At 39.5% G+C, this 13,141-nt stretch overlaps 1 protein-coding gene across 1 annotated transcript in view; it reads left to right on the top strand.

Annotated features, from left to right (window-relative positions):
• The window catches only part of HFM1 (helicase for meiosis 1), a gene marked incomplete at both ends in the record, with an annotated part of 94,301 nt that extends 84,277 nt beyond the window's left edge, over positions 1-10,024 (top strand). Inside the window, 5 exons of the mRNA XM_080655944.1 lie at positions 5,740-5,850; positions 7,360-7,450; positions 8,856-8,967; positions 9,123-9,277; positions 9,955-10,024. Of these exons, the coding sequence (XP_080512070.1) occupies positions 5,740-5,850; positions 7,360-7,450; positions 8,856-8,967; positions 9,123-9,277; positions 9,955-10,024 (539 nt within the window). The remainder of the gene's footprint in view (positions 1-5,739; positions 5,851-7,359; positions 7,451-8,855; positions 8,968-9,122; positions 9,278-9,954) is intronic.
• Positions 10,025-13,141: the final 3,117 nt, after the last annotated feature.

The following is a 13,141-nucleotide window of genomic DNA, read 5'->3' as shown; positions in this document are numbered from 1 at the left end:
TTCTTCTATTCAAGGTTTATCTCTCCACGGGCAATCTTAATCTTTTCAATCCTATCTTACTTGGGACTTAGAGACCATTTATCCTTCTCCTTTTCCCCACATTTTTACAAGCTCTCTTCCCTATTATCTCTTTCTCTTTAGCATATAAATATGCTCAAGTCTCTTTCCTCTTCAGCTCCATGTCCCATCCAACTAGTTAGGGCCTTTTTGATTGCAAGTGACTTCTAGAAATTCTATTCAAAAAAAGGAAACCAATTATCTCATGTAAGCTAAGTCCGGACAGGTATCTGGCTTTAATATTGCTAGATCCAGGCATTCAAATGATCCCATCATGCCTCTGGTTTTCACTCATTTATTTAGATATCCTGGTTACTAATTGGCTTTATTTTTTAAATGGGATTTCTCACATGGTAATATGCCCCCAACTCACATTTTCCCAGTTTAACAGCTTCAGTAGAAAAAAAATGCAGTGTTCCCTATTAGCTTTGGCAGACCAGAGTTCATCCCAACTGGCCTCATTTGAGTGTTGTGTTCATTCTGTAAGCCAGAAGTGGGGAACTTTTTTTTCCCCCAAGGGCCATTGGGATATTTAAAACATCATTCCCAAGCCATACAAAATTATCAACTTTAAAATATTTATTTCTAGTCTGCAGAGGCAAGATTTTTTAAAGGAAAGAAATGGGGGAAAAATAGATACAGAGGCAAAGAAGCATTGAACAGACTGTCAGACTACAGCGGGAAGGCAGGGGAGGTTGGGTGGGGGCTGTAAGAGATCAACCGAAGGACTTGTATGCATGCATACAAGCATAACCAATGGATATAAGACACTGGGGGCGGGGGGGGGGGGGGGCAGGTAAAGGCATGTACTGGGGGGTAGGGGAGGCCGGGGGGAGTTCAATGGGAAAAAAAAAAAGGAGACATATGTACTACTATTTGTAATACTTTAAACAATAAAAAAATTAATTTTAAAAAAATTAGCCTACTATATTTGGTCAAATGTTTAATTAACTCACCCCTAATCCCTTGGCAGGGCCAAACCAAATCATTTCTTGGGCCTTAAATGGTCCTTGGGCTGGACGTTCCCCACTCCTGCTTTAAGCATTCCCTGTACCCTGGAGACTGGGTCATGTGTTCCACCCCCGTGGTCCTGCAGAAGCCAGGGTGCAATGAATGACATCCTCACCAGCATCACATGGAATGTTGGAGGCAGTTTCCTCAAAGGACAAGAAAGATACTCCTACTAAAAGAAAGAAAAGCATGCTAGGCAGAGAAAAAACAGAATCACTAGTCTTTATACTCTTTATCTCTTTCTTTCCCATTGAAACAAAAATTCTTGAAAGAGCAATTTATACTTACTGTGCTCACTTCCTTACCTCCTTATCACTCTTCATTCACTAAAATTTGAGTTCTCCATCACTCCTTTGAAACTGCTTTTTCTCAGACCATTTAGTGACCTCCTACGTGCTGAATTCAGTGAACTCCTTTCAACTTTCATTTTCTTTGAGCTTTGTAGTATTTGATACTTTGTCTTGTCCTTCCTTTTGGAAATCTCTTCTTTGGTTTCGGTTAAACCTCTCAAAATTGGGTCTCCTGCTCCTTCTTCAATTTCTTGGGCTTTTCTTTCTGTTGAAGTTGCAAAAGGATTCTTTTTGTTTGTTTGTTTGTTCTCACTTTATAAACCTTTCTTAGGCAATGTCACCTAAGCCCATGTCTTCAATTACTAACTATATTTGGATGATTTCTAAATCTATACTCCCATCTAGATCTTTCTGTCTAGCCCCTGACCCATCTATGCATCACCTTTCTAGACATATCCACCTAAAAGTTAACATGTCAGTGTCTGAACTCTTTCTTTTTGTTTTCTGTATACCTCACTCTGCTCCTTTTTATTTTTCCTTAGCTGAATGAAAGAACTCTCTTATTTTCCAAGCTGCTAAAAGGCAGAAAAGAGTCAGCCTAAATATCTCACCTCACTTGTAATTAATCACCAAGTCCTATGTATATTACCACCTAAACATCTCTATATCTATTTTTCCTCTCTGTTTCTTCTGATACTTTAGCTTAAATATTCATTGTTTCTCACTTATTGCAGTGGCTTTCTTAACTTTTTTTCTTTGCTTCCAATCTCATCCTCTAATTCATAACTATTCCAAGTGATCTAACAGGCATACCTGATCACGTAAGCCTCTTGCTAAAATATTTTTAATATTCATTGCCTTTAAGAAAAATACAGTGAATTTCTTAACATGTCAAACAAGCTTCAACACAATCTCACACTTAACTGTCTGTGCAATCTCAGTGGGCCCTGCCTTCTCCTTCTACTTTGTGTTCCATAAAATCTGAAAACATACAGTTCTCCAAGCATTCTTTTGTCTCTCATACTGCTATGCTTTTCACATGCTGTTCTCCCTTCATGGAATATCTTGACTTTCTTTCTTACCCTGATCCATAGTCACAAAATGCTATCAAGTTCAAATTCCAATGTTACCATCTTACTATGTTACTATCTGAAAGGTGTTTACTCTGACTGCCGTTGCAGATTTAGGTTCTATTCCCTATGCACTTTGTACCTACTTCTATTTTTAGCACATATTATATTGTGAATGTATACCAATGTGCAAAATAATGTGAACTATAGTTGTAGGTGAAGTTTAAGGACAAAGTAGAAAAATGTGAACTGTAGTTGTAGGTGCAGTTGAAGGACAAAATAGAATTTGGAAAGGTGAAGAAGATAGAGAATCTTTAAAATGAAGGAAACTTAGCAGTGATTGGAGCAAGCTTGTACTGGCTAGTGAGAGATTATTATTAAAAGTTTAATTATAGCCCTAGCCGGTTTGGCTCAGTGGATAGAGCATCGGCTTTCGGACTGAAGGTTTCCAGGTTCGATTCTGGTCAAGGGCATGTACCTTGGTTGCGGGTACATCCCCAGTGCGGCGTGTGCAGGAGGCAGCTGATGGATGTTTCTCTTCATCGATGTTTCTAACTCTCTATCCCTCTCCCTTCCTCTCTGTAAAAAATAAATAAAATATATTTTTAAAAGTTTAATTATATATAAACTTTCAATTAAAAAACAAAGGCTATAAATACTCAAAACTAATCACATCCTATTTATTCTACTACATTTTATTATTTGTGTTCTTGAGATTCTTTGCATCTATATTTGTATCTATATAGTGAAAATATTATACAATAGGGTGCTATTAACCTTTTTTTTCAACTTTGCATTCAATTATGTTATGTTGATACCTTAAAATCAACCATAGTGGAAGTATTTATACCATGGAAATCAGCAAACACTACAAATCAAGGCTTGTTTTATTGTTTTGTTTGTTGTTTAGACTTAAGAAAGTGATGAAGAAAATGTTAATAGTACAAATTAAATTTAGAAGTGTATTGTGTCTGTAGCCATTGCATTGTGAATAGCACAAAAAAACTGAGGGAGTATTCATCTAGCATTTGAAAAATATAATCCAATTCAGCAAAGAAGTTGCTTGAGTCAGTGGATGAATGGGTAAAGTCCCAACATATGTCTTTGTTATTTAACTTTTATCCTACTTGTTAACATCAACAAAAATATCAAACAGCATTCATGTGAGAACCACATTCACTTGTCAGTTGCAACCACAGATGTAAGAGTTTGGCAAAATTTAATAAAAACATTCAGTGAGAATCAATTAGATATATGGAACTTATAATAAAGCATGCTGTATATTTTATTACTAGAGGCACTGTGCACAAAATTCGTGCATGGGGGAGGGGGTGTCCCTCAGCCCAGCCTGCACCCTCTCCAATCCGGGACTGCTGGCTCCCAACTGCTCGCCTGCCTGCCTTCCTGATTGCCCCAACCACTTCTGCCTGCCAGCCTGATCACCCCCTAACCACTCCCCTGCCAGCCAGATTGATGCCTAACTGCTCCCCTGCCAGCCTGTTTTCTCCTAACTGCCCTCCCCTGCAGGCCTGGTCACCCCTAAATGCCCTCCCCTGCAGGCCTGGGTCCCCCCCAACTTCCCGCCCCTGCAGGCCTGGGTCCCCCCCAACTTCCCTCCCCTGCAGGCCTGGGTCCCTTCCAACTGCCCTCCCTTGCTGGCCTGGTCCCTCCCAACTGCCCTCCCTTGCTGGCCATCTTGTGGTGGCCATCTTGTGTCCACATGGGGGCAGGATCTTTGACCACATGGGGCAGCCATCTTGTGTGTTGGAGTGATGGTCAATCTGCATATTACTCTTTTATTAGATAGGATAGAGGCCTGATGCACGGGTGGGAACCAGCTGGTTTGCCCTGAAGGGTGTCCAGGATCAGGGTGGGGGTTCCCTTGGGGCATGGGGCAGCCTGGGCGAGGGGCCTGTGGTGGTTTGCAGGCCGGCCATGCCCCCTGGTGACCCAAGCGGAGGCCCTGGTATCTGGGGTTTATTTATCTTCTACAATTGAAACTTTGTAGCCTGGAGCGGAGTGGCTGCAGCCATTTCTGTTGGGATTTATGTATCTTCTATAATTGAAACTTTGTAGCCTTAAGCGGAGGCCTGGGCTGGCCAGGGCTGCAGAAGCTTGGCTTCCTCCATCACCAGGGGCAACCCTAGCCTCCTGCTCTTTTCAGCTCTGTGGCTGCCGCCATTTCTGGTTGGATTTATGTATCTTCTATCATTGAAACTTTGTAGCCTTGAGTGGAGGCCTAGGCCGGCAAGGGCAGGTGGAAAGCTTGGCTTCCTCCATTGCCGGGGAAACCCAAGTCTCCCTCCTGCTCTCTGTGGCCGTAGCCATCTTGGTTGGGTTTATTTGCATATTCGCTCCTGATTGGCTTGTGGGCGTGGCTTGTGGGTGTGGCTTGTGGTGTAGCGGAGTGGTGGTTAATTTGCATATTACTCTTTTATTAGATAGGATTTGTAAATTGTGTGCTGCATATCCTTTGCTTATAATAAATATATATAATATATAAAACAAACATATATGTATGTACTAGTATATTCATACTTTTTGGAGAAGCAGTCATTAAACAATTATTAACACACTGGCATGGAAAACTGCACAAGAGAAGGCGGTTAGTCCCCATAACAATCTTGTCTTGTAGATATTATTATCATTCCACAGAGGAGAAAACTAGGCTTAGAGGGTTTAAATTTCTTGTCTAAGATCATACAACTAGTAAATGAGGAAGGTGGAATTTTCACCCAGGTAGTCTGGCTCTAAGCTCAGCCTTCAAACAATGTATAACACTAAAGATTTTTTAGCAGGAGAAAAATTAAGATATATTTTGGACAAATATATTTCATAAAAATACTCAAAATTAACCTGTAGGGAGAAGAGCTGGAGGGAGGAAGACCATTTTCCAATAATAACCCTAGCTTGGAGTGGGGTTATTCTCATATAAGAATTAAGATGAAAAATTTATTCAATCTATAAAAATCCATTAAAAATTAAAGTTAGTTCAACTATCAGTGTGTGTAATTGAGTGAATAGAATTGGTTAAACACAGTATTCACTAATGCTTGACCCAATGCTTTTGAAAACTACTATTCAAGACCTCTGTTTCATACTTAAAAGATATGTTTGATAGATCAGTAGATAATATGGTTTAAAAAGTACCTATACTCTTTTATACATACACATGGCAGATGTTTCTAGCTGGATCTATTCTACAACTTCAAATGAGAAAGCCCCTCAAGCAGTGCTGTTTAACAGAAATCTTAATGCATCGAAAAACCAGAATTTGATAGATGTGGATAAAAACAACTCTTCATTTTCAGAAGTTTTGAATGTGAACTTCGAATTGGAAAATGAAGTTTGGGATGATTTTGATGATGAAAACTTCATAGAAGTTACTAGCTTTTCAGCTGATAAGAACACAAAAACATCAGGTAAAATTGTTAGTATGAAATAATTTCTTGAGAAATTCTTTGAATGTTTTTCAGTTCAGCTTCTGGGACTAATTTTTTTGTCTTTTTTTATTTGCTTGCTTAATTAGCTTTGGTTTGTTAAGATTATAAATTTTAGCAGAACTGAAAATTTGACCCTTCCACAGATAACATTTCCTCCCCCTAAGGACAGGCATCGAGGTCATTCCATGAGGATAGTATGCAAATGAGCTTTTTCTATTCTGTTGTTACCCTATCTAGTTAAAGACCCTATTCAAATTCAGATTGCTTATTCAATTTTTTCTCATAAAACAGACTATTCAGCTCTCCATTCTAAGATCACACATGGTCTGCTAATATTTGGGACAAAAATATTTTCTTTCTAAAAGTATTCATCTGCTAGCAAAGAAAATAAAAGATAACTTTTATTTCTAGGAGAACTATTAACTTTATCAGGTATAAATAAATAGGAAAGGATTTGTTTCTCCTGCATTGAATATTGTATTTAAATCATATTCAATCCAAAAATAATGGGATTTAGTTCCTTGAGTTACTGGCAGACTTACTCCTGTTCACTAAAACAGTGAAGTGAAAATCTTGGTAAGTGTATGACATGACAGTGAGATGGAGATGCTCTCTCCCATGATGGCTGCAAGAAGGGAAATCATTCCCTCAGAATTATAATTGACTCTTAATGTATCCACCCCAGTCCTATTTTTAAAAAGGCTTTCTTAAGGAAGCAAATAGAAGTTGAAATATTGTTTCAGGGTTCTAAGAATTACCTAAAGAGCTAATACCACTTTCAAAAGGAATAGGATTTGACCACCTTCACAACATAGACCAGAAAAATCTCCAACCTGGGGTCAGTAGGCACAATTTCCTTTATTACAAGACAACTACTGGTCCCTACCTCAGAATTAAAAGTCACTGTGTACTGCAAGTTAAGAAGCAATTTTACTGATCATTCCAGGCAGCCTAATCCTATGAGGGCATAGCTTTGACACTGGGAAAATCAATTACAATATATGTTTCCCTGTGTATAGAAACATTTTAATTAACTTAATTACATGTAGAGCATTGAAAATATTTAATGAACTTTAATTTGATCATTTACATGAATTAAAAATCTATAATAATAAAGGCATAATATGCTAATTAGACTGGACAGCCAGACGTCCTTCCAGACGACCTTCCAGATGTAACTGGGGCTGCGAGGGCCAAGCCCCTTGCACGAATTTTGTGCATCAGCCCTCTAGAAAGTAAATAATAGTGATTTAGAGACCTTTTAATATAGTGACTAATAAACTACTCTACCTATTTTATGGTTTTACTCTCTTAGCTTTGTTCCCTTATTTCGCTATGCAAATGGAATTTTATTATTGAGAAGAATTATGCATTCCTTCCTTAGCCAGGTTATATCTGTTGCATAAAGTGAGCCCTTATAGATCTTGTGAAAAGCTCCATTCAGCTGTTTCCTGGCATTTTATTTCAAAATGTTGTCTCTTTATATAGGATTTGGAAACACTTTGAGTTCAACTACCAGGGAAAGTGAACTATGCCTCCAAGAGTCAAAGAGCAAATTCCATAGAGAAATGTCAAACAGGCAAGTTTTAGAACTTGGGTTTGGAATACAAGTTTGTACAACATTTTACAATTTTATATTCTCCTGACATGTAATTGGAGATGGGCATCAAGTTTTAAGATGTCAGAGAAGCTGTAAAGTATTAGCCAAACTAAATCCTCTTAATCTTAGAGCTGTGTTTTTCAAAGTGCTGTTGTCAGACCACTTGCATCAGAATCACCTAGGGGGTGATGTTTAAAATGCACACTCCTGGGCCCCACACTAAACTTACTGAATCATGGTCTCTGGGACTGGAGCCCAGGAATCTTCATTTTTCACAAGACTTGAAAGCTGAATAGGCGTTCAATAAGGCATTGCAAGTAGAAGAAGCATGTGCAAGGGATAATGTTTTAAAAGGCATCCTATGCTCAAGGGTCAATAAAGTGTGGTCTGTGTGGCCACATTATTAAGGCTGAGATTGATGAGGTCTGATTGTGAAGAACCTTAAATGCCATATTAGGCACCTTTACTGTATCTGGTAGGTTACAGACTCAACCTGACTTCACGACTTGGTGGGTCAAAGCCAATTGTGGAGTGTCCCATCTAAAGAGAGAAACCACTACTCATCTCCAACGAGTTGTTGCTATGCAGGAAATGAGTGTCTAGTGTTGTCAAATATTCTAGTTTAAAAAAATAAAATGCTTGGCATCTAAAATGTTATGTGACATCTCCTGACTTGTAATTTTGACAACTAATTTTAAAAAATGTGATAATCTCTAGCACCCTCCTCCAAAAGTAATAATTCTAATGTCTGTAGTTTGTATGTAGCCTAGGGGCCTCTAGTTTTTTACCTCCATAGTAGGCAGTAAGGTATCATCTAAGATTGTTAAGCACAGGATAAACAGTTTGATCACAAAAAAGTCATTCTAGGGATTTGTAGAATGATATGTATTTACTTATTGTCTGTTCCTCTACTAAACTGTAACTCCCTGAGGATTTCTTTACCACTTTATTCTCAGATCCTAGTACAATATCTGACATATGGGAGCAAATAACAAGTGTTTTTTAATGAATGAATTTAATACAGAAGATTAAAGGTGAATTTTAGTATAAAGTTATACAGAGGAAGAAACTAGAAATGCATGTCCACGCTGAGACCAGAATAAGGAAAGGAGATTAAAAGGGAGATCTAGAAAATATTTACAGACTGCTAGATGAAAACAATAAAACATGAGACCCAATTTTGTAAAGAAAACAGTTAAGTGATTATTTCTATCGCTCTTTAAAATAGTATTCTTAGTCTCCATGAGTCTAAGAAATAGGGCATCAATCTTTATGGTGACAAATATGGTAAATTTCAATCATATTCCCCAAAGAATCACTGATCTAAATTAGAATGGTTTATCTTACTTGACATATTTTACAGATAATTAACTTTGATTTTTAGTTTTGTTTCATCACATGAGAAGTCAGATATTTATTTATTAAATTCTGCTACATCCAAGTTTGGTGCATCCTCCATGACAACATTTCCTCAACAAGATGAAAATACAAATATTGTAAGAAGCATTTTTTATTTTTATTTCATTTATTTTATTTTATTTTTATTTGGGGCAAATACTTTTTTAAAAGTATTACATTGTTTTTCTTTTAAATTCTGTTTGAATAGTTAAATTTTCAATGATGGCTGTTTTATTTAAAACTCAAAATATAGGTCCATTTACAAAAAGGAAAACAACAAAGTCTGTCACCAGTGATTGAAAGCCTATGCTTTCCTCACTCTGAAAAAAGATCAAATTCTTCAAATTCTGTCAAGAAAGTGGATTTCTTTGTTAGAAACAGTGAATGTAAAAACAAAATTGATTTCAGGTAAGAGCCCTTTAAAGACATCAAGAAATACCAACAACAATTTTTTACAGATAAATTCAGCATTCTTTTTCCTTGGTTATTTTATTTACTTAAAGACATTGAAATTTTAGATCCCTGATGAGCTAGCTTCCTCATGGGGATGTAAAGTACAGCATAGGGAATATAGTCAATAATATTGTAGTAACTGAAATAAATAAATAAATAAATAAATAAATAAATAAATAAATAAATAAGAAATCCAAATGAGATCAGCTAATATTTCCAAAGTTCAAGTTATATTTTAGCCAACCAGTTCTTTCATAATTCTAAATGTTCAATGGGGAAAAAGCTACATTAAGTCTAATAAATGACCCACTGCTGCTCATTTTTATGAGTAACTCTGTAGCAGTTTCCCCACCTCTTGAATAGTCAGATTCTTAGATATATTGATTAAATGACATTATTTTCTAATATACTTAAAGATATATCTAAGAAACTTACCTGACAGTGTATGAAGTTTAATTTTCCACCACAAGACTTCCCACAAGGTTATGCATATTGAAGTTCACTTGACATATTAAGCTTTCAGCATTCTTCAAGTTTATCCATTTTGTATTTATTACATTATTTATTATATATTTTAAAATAAATTGTGTTACAATAATAGTTACATTTACATTTGCTTTTTTTTCCCCCAGTAGGTACCATCCTGATGATGAAGCTGATGAAATGAAGTCTTTTCTGGGAATATTTGATGGTATTTTCTAAAAACAAAAACAAGAAAGTGCTCCTTATATTAATAAGACAAATTACAAAGACACATAATTATAAAGCATGCTTTTTTATTTTTAAAAGTAGATAATAATTGTTCAGGTTTATTTCTCTTGTATTTGATCAGTTTTGTTGAAATTTCACAACAAAATATCTGGACTTATTTATTTTCCTATTATATTGTAACTTTAGGAAAAGTACTTTTACAGTGGCTTTGTTTCAGTAAGCTGACAATTAAATTTTACTTAGAAATAATTATGATATTAATTAGGGATTTTGAATTATAACAAGAACCAGTTTAAAATTTTAGTTTTATATTTTTTAAGAAGAAATGTATTCTGTTAAAGCAAAATAATGCTAGTTAGTGAATCTTATAAATTATTCACCAACGTTGTTTTGTCTTACTAAAGATTTTAAAGAATCCAGTAGCTATCTGAACCTGTTATTTAACTTCAAGCAATAAATTAGTCAACATAGATTATTGTCTCCTTTTAGCTTTTCAGTTAGTGAACTCATAAAACTTTATGTTGGCTTTTACTATAACAAAAGGTATTTCACATTATTTTCCAATGAATTATATCTCAATTTTATGTAATGACTAGAGGCCCAGTGCACGAATTCGTGCACGGGTGCGGTCCAGATGGCCTGATCCGATGGGGGCGATCGGGGCCAGGGTGGCAGGGGGGGCACTGCGGGAGCTTGGCCGGCCGGCCCTGCCACCGATGGGGGGGCAATTGGGGGTGGGGCTGGCTGGGGGGAGGGGCCAGGGGAGGTTGGGAGGTGCTGATCAGGGCCCCAGTTGGGCCAGTTGGCCGCCGCAGTGCACGTCATAGCGACCAGTCATTCCAGTCGTTCCATTGTTCCAGTTGCTTGGCTTTTATATACACTGAGTGGCCAGATTATTATGATCTCTGAAAGCATAATAATCTGGCCACTCAGTGTATATCCTATATAATAAAAGGCTAATATGCAAATTGTCCCCTCGACCAGGAGTTTGACCAGCAGGCAGGCCGGCCAACCACCCATGTTCCCTCCCCCTGGCCAGGATGGCCGGACCCCACCCCTGCACGAATTCATGCATATGCTGAGTGGCCAGATTATTATGCATTCAGAGATCATAATAATCTGGCCACTCAGTGTATATACTAGAGGCCTGGTGCACGAAATTCGTGCATGGGAGGGAGGTCCCCTCAGCTCAGCTTGCACCCTCTCCAATCCGGAATCCCTCTCACAATCTGGGACCACTGGCTCCTAACTGCTCACCTGCCTGCCTGCTTGATCACCCCTAACTGCCCCCCCTCCAGCCTGGTCACCCCTAACTGCCCCCTCTGCCGACCTGATCACCCCCAACTGCCCCCGCCTGCCAGCCTGGTCACCCCTCACTGCCCCCCCTGCCAGCCTGGTCACCCTCAACTGCCCCCCCCCCTGCCAGCCTGGCCACCCCACACAGCCTGCCGTTCAGTTGTTTGGTCGTTCCGTCCAGTTGTTTTGGTTGTGACGGCCCCTGACTTTTTATATATTAGGACTAGAGGCCCAGTGCACGAAATTCGTGCACGGGGGGGGGGTCCCTCAGCCCGGCCTGCACCCTCTCCAATCAGGGACCCCTCAGGGAAGTTGACTGCTGGTTTAGGCCCGATCCTTCAGCAGTCGGACATCCCTCTTGCAATCTTGGACCACTGGCTCCTAACTGCTCACCTGCCTGCCTGCCTGGTCATCCCCCAACTGCCCCCTGCCAGCCTGCCCAGTCGCCCCCCAACTACCCCCCTGCCAACCTACCTGGTTGCCCCCCAACTGCCCCCCTGCCAGTCTGCCTGGTCACTCCCCAACTGCCCCCCTGCCTGCCTGCTGGTTGCCCCCCAACTGCCCCCTGCCAGCCTAGTCATCCCTCATTGCCCCCCCCGCCAGCCTAATCGCCCCTGACTGCCCTCCCTCTGCTAGTCTGGTCGCCCCTAACTGCCCGCCCCTGCCGACCTGGTCACCCCCAACTGCCCCCCTGCCAGCCTGGTCGCCCCATGCAGCCTGCTGTTCAGTCATTTGGTTGTCCCTCCCTAGGCCCCCTGCCAGCCTGGTCACCCCACACAGCCTACTTGTTCAGTCGCTTGGTCATCCCTCACTAATCCCCCTGCTGGCCTGGTCACCCCACGCAGCCTGCTTGTTCAGTCATTTGGTCATCCATCACTAGCCCCCCTGCCGGCGTGGTCACCCCACGCAGCCTGCTTGGTCATCCCTCACTAACCCCCCTGCCGGCCTGGTCGTAGGCAGCCATCTTGTGAGGGCGCGAGGGTTAATTTGCATATTACCTCTTTATTATATAGGATTAGAGAAGTTGTTTTCAGGCTGCAGAGTACGTTGGAATTATAGAGGGCTTGTTTGAAAACAGATTGCTGGGTACCATACCTAGAGCGTCTGATTCAGTAGGTCTGGAGAAGGACCCAAAATTTGGCTTTCTAACAAGTCCCCAGCTGATACTGATACTGCTGATTCAGGGATCACATTTTGGAAATCACTGCAATAGAGGTTTGAAGAGCTGTGGGAGTTCATAGGAGAGAGAACATAGTCCTGACCCTGTGGTCAGGAAAGCCTTTATAGAGATGTTCAAATTTGAGTTGAGCCTTGAAAGATGAATAAGAAAAATCTGATGGACAAATATATGAGAGAAGGACATTCTAGGCAGAGGGAACAGCTTGAGCAAAGCTCTAAGGGAAAAAAGTATCTATTTGACAAGAGTAAATAAATAGATCATTTTAAGCACAGGTAAATGTTGTAGGAGATGTTTGAAATGTACTTTAAGGCCAGACTGTTGAGGACTTTAGATGCTAAGATGAAAAAAAAAACAAAAAACTTAGCTTTACTCGGCAGACTAATGTTTCCCAAACTTGCCTGATCATAAGAAATATATGGATAAAATATTAACTATATAAATTCATAGACCTCACCTCAGAGCTACTGATTCAGAAATTTCAAGTGGAGAGGACTGGCAATTCTATAATCTTCCAGGTCATTTTGATCAGGCCGATTTTGGAAACCCTTAGGAAGATACTAGGTTAACTTCCTAAGTAATCAAAATAAATGAAATATTGACAGTGTTATAATAGACATACCTTACTTTGTGCA

Source organism: Plecotus auritus (assembly GCF_963455305.1).
Source record: "Plecotus auritus genome assembly, chromosome: 2".
NCBI classification, from domain to species: Eukaryota; Metazoa; Chordata; class Mammalia; order Chiroptera; family Vespertilionidae; genus Plecotus; species Plecotus auritus.
Note: the sequence above shows the minus strand (reverse complement) of the source record. Positions and strands in the feature narration are given on the sequence as shown.